We start from the raw sequence: 5,329 nt of genomic DNA on the forward strand, positions 1-5,329 counted from the left end.
GGTGCTCACTGTGGCAGAATTGCAGTGCACCGGACTGTACAGGGCAGGGTACCATCCAAGGCTTGCTGTCTGTGAGGGGTGGGGTTCGGCTACACTCATACCACCAAAAAACAGAAGCTTATAGAAGAAGACACAGAGAGGTGGAAAAAGACAGGAGGAAAAAAAAGAAAAGAAGAGAGAGAGACGAGAGAAGAGGGGGGAAGATTGCACCTGAAGAGGAATATCATACGGGTAAGGAGAAGGGGGGGTGGATGGAGGGAGAGGAGGAAGACAATGAGGAAAGGTCCAGAATAAAAGAACCAGATTTGCTCTTTTCTCTCCTCAGCTTTTTTTCTTTCTTTTCCATAACCCATCCGACATCATTTCTTTTAGATATTCTTCTATAAGCCTCCCTGTGCATATACTGTAACATCATCGTCTTACACCTGCCTCAGTGGCTGCAATCATTTGCTCCTAGCATTTCATTTTTTCTATGGTTTTCATGCACAGATTGGGGGAAAATTTCAAATAGTCTTGCCTAGTTGGCCTAATTTATGTTGCTTTGGCCTCGTCATAAAAATATGCTGCCTTTTGTCACTATAGAATGACATAATAAATCAGCTATGATTAATCTATGGCATAATATTGACACATATTCATAGTTTCTAACTGGTGATGTCCAGAATTAACCTTGCTGTGCAGCCAGAGCCATTTAACTTGAATATTTTTAAGATCTTATCATCATCTACATAAGGGTGCATCACTGTGTATCTGGTTAAAAAGCATGTAGCAGTGCACTAACAGGCCTAATGTTCTTTTCTAAACCACAAATATTGCTGTTTCTGTGGCCAGGATGAAAGGAGACACCCCAGTGAACAGCACCATGAGTGTCGGCCAAGCCAGGAAGCTGGTAGAACAGCTGAAGATCGAGGCTAGTTTCTGCAGGATAAAGGTAAAACAGATATAGTATTTTAAAATATAATTTTACTGTGTTTGCGTTTCCTGTCACAACTCAGTGTTTCAGATTATTTAACAAATGCTAGTATCATAGGAATATAGCCCAAATATAAAGAAAAAATACAGTTTTATTAATAGAAGGTAAACAAGCCAGCCTTCCCAACCAAACTAAACTTGTTCTGTAATGAAACTGGCACGATCAGCTTCATTTTTGAAATCGTTTAACCAGCCACACCCTCTATAATTAAGAACTATGTAGAACCCGTCTGACAATATGAAATGGACTCTGATCTAAAGATTTCATAAACAGATGATAAGCAAAGACCTGGAAGTTAATAGAATAGAATAGAATAGAATAGAATAGAATAGAATAGAATAGAATAGAATAGAATAGAATAGAATAGAAAATCCCTTTATTGTTGCACAATGGGTACATTTCTGTTGTTTGCAGCAGCAAAAAAGTTTATAGCTGAAGGAGCTCTCCAGCTCTACAACAGCCTCATGCATGGGGAGGGAAACATTATCCAACAGAGATGTTAATTTAGTACCAGCTATTACTCAAACGTGTAAAAAAAAAAAAAACATCCAAAAGAGTCAGGTTGCACCTTCTGATGACACCTCTAGAAGTCCTTAAACAACCTCAGAGAACATCTAATACATGATAGACCCAGTTAATGTTCATGATTCACCAATAGGAAAGGAACTGGGCAATAATGACACCCATGGGATCCTAAGGTCATTACAAAATTAAACAATATATGTTTGCAAATAATTCTGGGAGAATATTCGGTTAAAAGTAAAAGCTGGTGAAGAAGGCCTTACAATTGCTCCTCTGGACTCTAAACCCAGCTGTTTAAAAAACTTCTACAGCTGGAAGCATCTTGTCTCTCAAGGCGATATTGTTGTTTTCAAGCTCTAAAGGACAGGATAGGAAGAATTGAACAGGTGAGGACAGTACAGGACATTATTTAATGCTGTTTAACAGATTTAGAAGTACTTTATGCTACGTAAGTCCAGAAAAGGGCTGGTTTGCCATACTGCCAACAGGAAAACCATGCAGGGACATTTAATCATAAATCCTAAAGCTGTGAAGCTTAGTGTCTTCCAGTTGTTGATACTCACATTCCTCACAAACAAACAACAAAACACTCACAAGGAAAGTCCCATACACACATAAACACCCCCTCTGACACCCAAATAGACCAACAGCCTATTCTATATAGACTTTACCTAAAAAAAAGTTAAAAGGGTTTAGATTTTTTTCTTCTTTTTCTTTTAACTGTGTTTTATGTTTTTAATGTAATTTCTGTACGTTTTTTGAGGTTATGACCGCTTTCTGCATGGGAATTCTGAGCTGGACGTCTACAACAAAAACCTCATTGTGGTTCCATTATCTCAGAAAAGAGAGTTGATTTATTTTTTTTACATTTGGAATCAAATCAGCACATTTTGTACAGAAAAACAGAAGTGGCCTAGTCAAAGTAAAGACCACTAAAAAGCTGTAGCATGACCTGAAACAGGTTGCTCAAAATTCCCTTCATTTAAAAAAGGTTTGTGCAGTGGGCTAAAAATCATTAGTTATAACAGAGTTATTAGTAGTTCTTGACATCAACTCAATGAGTTAGAGCGTTTAGATGACATTTGCTTCTGTAGATAGAGCTAGATTGATACGCTTCTTAAGAGATCAAATCAATTAAATCGGGTTATCTTTGTCTGACATAAAACCTGTTTGTTGGATTGAGACATTTACTTGTGAGGAAAAAAAATTAAGGAACATTAAATCAGAAAGGAAGCAGAAATATTTTCTCTTTACCACATTGGTTCAACACATTGTAAACTAATTTGACTAAAACTGCAGCAAGGTTCTTTTGACCTTCTCAGATGTACCTCCAGTGAACTGCAGCCCACTGGAACGTTTCCAAGCAGTTTATCCTTCTCTGATGTCCATCGTGGCTTTAAGGAGACCTTTCTGAGGCATCGTATAATTTAAAAGATGAAAACCAAACATATATAAACCAGTCAAACCTCTCAATCTAAAAGCAAACTCATTATTTGATAAAGTCTTGTTATGTTTTGTAAAACCATATCTTCCTCTTATATAGAGTTTCAGTCTAAATATACATATCATACAGGAAAGGCTTACAGAGATATTTATCTAGATTTTTCAAAACAACAGTTTAGCTTTCCAGTTTTTATTTGATAAAAAAAGAAATGCAAATGCAATTGTTTTCATTTAGGATCCCATGTTCATAGCTGTTTAAGATAAACATCGCATTTTTATGATCAAAATCTGGACCACGTAAAGTGAGCAAGATACCCAGAATGAAAAGCCAAGTATGAATTCAGGATGGGGCTCTGCCATGATGCTTTTCATTATTCTGAGTTATTATTAGGGCTGCACACAATGTGTGCAATGACACATAATAAACCTGTGACGGAAACAGACGGATGAGTACATTTTCTCAGTAGGCAACCTCAAGATAGTACAAAAAGAAAAAGCAGAGCTCAGGAAAAAATAAATCAGGGGTTGAGGACAGTGCCCTGCAGAAGGATTCAAACCTTTTAAGTCTGTATTTTATTTCATTATTATCATTTTAGACCTTTTCATGAAAAATAAGGAGAGAAAGCGATAGAAAAAAAGAAAAAGGTGCAGCCAAAAATGAAAAGATAAAGCAAAAAAATACTACACTGAAACAAATCAAACCAAACCAAGGTAAAGTACTTGAGCAGCGGTGTACTTTATGTTCGATCAGAAATAGCTTAATGTTTTGATAAATCATTCAAACTACTACGTTATTTCCTGACAAGTGTTATGCAGCAGTCGATTCAATCCGCCTCATTTTAAAAACACACACGGTGTCACACTTCCACATCATCAAAAATATTTTACCAAGCAGTTATGGTACTAAACAAAGCTGTAGATTTTGCAAAGAATTTATTTTATTTTTGTGGAGTTTTATGTCATGGTGCAATAGGGGAAAAAAATTATAAATATAGGTTTAAATCAACTTAATGACTGAAACAGAAATGCCATCCCTTATATATACAGCTGAATAAAGTTCCAGCACCTTATTTAAATCTTCCAACAGTGGATGCACAATCATCACAGAGCAATGACAGACATTTCTGATTGTACTTCACCATTCCTTTGTCTAATTAGACGGAACACCAATATGTTCTGCTGCTTCCAACATGTCTAAGAAGTGTTCATGTTTACCTGCAGGTTTCCAAAGCAGCAGCTGACCTGATGGCGTACTGCGACGCCCACGCCTGCGACGACCCCCTGATCACCCCGGTGCCCACCTCAGAAAACCCTTTCAGGGAGAAGAAATTCTTCTGTGCTCTGCTTTGAGACAAATCATCAGGGATTGTTGTTGAATCAAAGTACAACTGTACAGTATGTACATGTATGTACAGTGTGTACTTGTACTTCCAACTCAAGCAAAATGTCGGTGTACTATAGTAACCTCACAACAACAAAAAAATAGCTGTCAATGTACAGTTAAGAATCAGCGTCAAAATATTTAATTTTCTTAAACTGCAACATTTCAAGGATTTGAGACAAAACTGAAACGTCGGATTAATCAAAATGCGATGAACCTCATGCGTTAAGTAACTGCCAAAATGGACAATAAACGAATCACCTGGTTTCTTTTTTTTTCGCTTCTTATGGGCAAACATGGATATGTCACTTCTACATTTAGTTCATAGTTTAAGTGGTGCTATAAGCTCAGATTTGGAAAAAAAGGAGCCAGACATAAATTCAACATTTCTCCCCTAATAATCTGTTTTCATTCGGCGTCACATATACGCTGATGATATTCTGCTTTCTCTACCAAAAGGCCAAAACTCCTCGTTTTCAGCCTTACTCACACCAAGACTTATATATTTTTCATGTTTTGGCAGTTACTTGTTTAAATAAAAGACAACAGCCATTTTAAAACTCAATCCTACAGCTCATTCATTTCTAGGGTTTGACAATATTTTTAGCATTATACTCATTTATAGTGTTGCTGTGGCGTGGATGTGGAAGCGTGTGTTTATGCATAGGTGCTAGTGTGAAAATTAAACAACAGGTCCAAGTACCCGAGCACTGTAATTTGGAGGTTTTATAGTTTGATAGTGCACTGACCCATTATTGTTAATCCCAGGAATTATTCATGGACCTTTTATTTGTAATCGAAGCCGCAAAAATCAGCTTAGGTTAAGTCTGTTGTGTGAATAATATTCTATTTCATTAGAGCACAAATTAACTTCAGCAGTTATAATCTATTGAAGTATGATGGTAGATTATATTCTGTCCATAAAAGGGATTATGTGGCCATTTAAAACAGAGGTTGTTGTGGAAACTGCATTTTATACAGTATTTAACAAACAAGCTGGTTCCTTTACA

General features: G+C 36.7%; 1 protein-coding gene across 1 annotated transcript; it reads left to right on the forward strand.

Moving 5' to 3' along the window:
• Window positions 1-4,674, forward strand: gng3 (guanine nucleotide binding protein (G protein), gamma 3). The gene is made up of 3 exons (XM_015371308.1): window positions 1-231; window positions 832-931; window positions 4,160-4,674. Exons 2-3 carry the CDS (start codon window positions 833-835, stop codon window positions 4,286-4,288), a joined length of 228 nt encoding a protein of 75 aa, XP_015226794.1. The 5' UTR covers window positions 1-231; window position 832; the 3' UTR covers window positions 4,289-4,674.
• Window positions 4,675-5,329: the final 655 nt, after the last annotated feature.

This window comes from Cyprinodon variegatus, unplaced genomic scaffold (assembly GCF_000732505.1).
Source record: "Cyprinodon variegatus isolate N-32 unplaced genomic scaffold, C_variegatus-1.0 Scaffold56, whole genome shotgun sequence".
Taxonomy (NCBI): domain Eukaryota; kingdom Metazoa; phylum Chordata; class Actinopteri; order Cyprinodontiformes; family Cyprinodontidae; genus Cyprinodon; species Cyprinodon variegatus.

What these genes read in the sequence shown, in the direction of transcription:
- gng3 (XM_015371308.1), top strand. Translation starts at nt 833, where the DNA reads ATGAAAGGAGACACCCCAGTGAACAGCACCATGAGTGTCGGCCAAGCC. An exon ending in CTAGTTTCTGCAGGATAAAG is followed by an intron (nt 932 to 4,159) that starts GTAAAACAGATA and finishes GTTTACCTGCAG; the next exon opens with GTTTCCAAAGCAGCAGCTGA.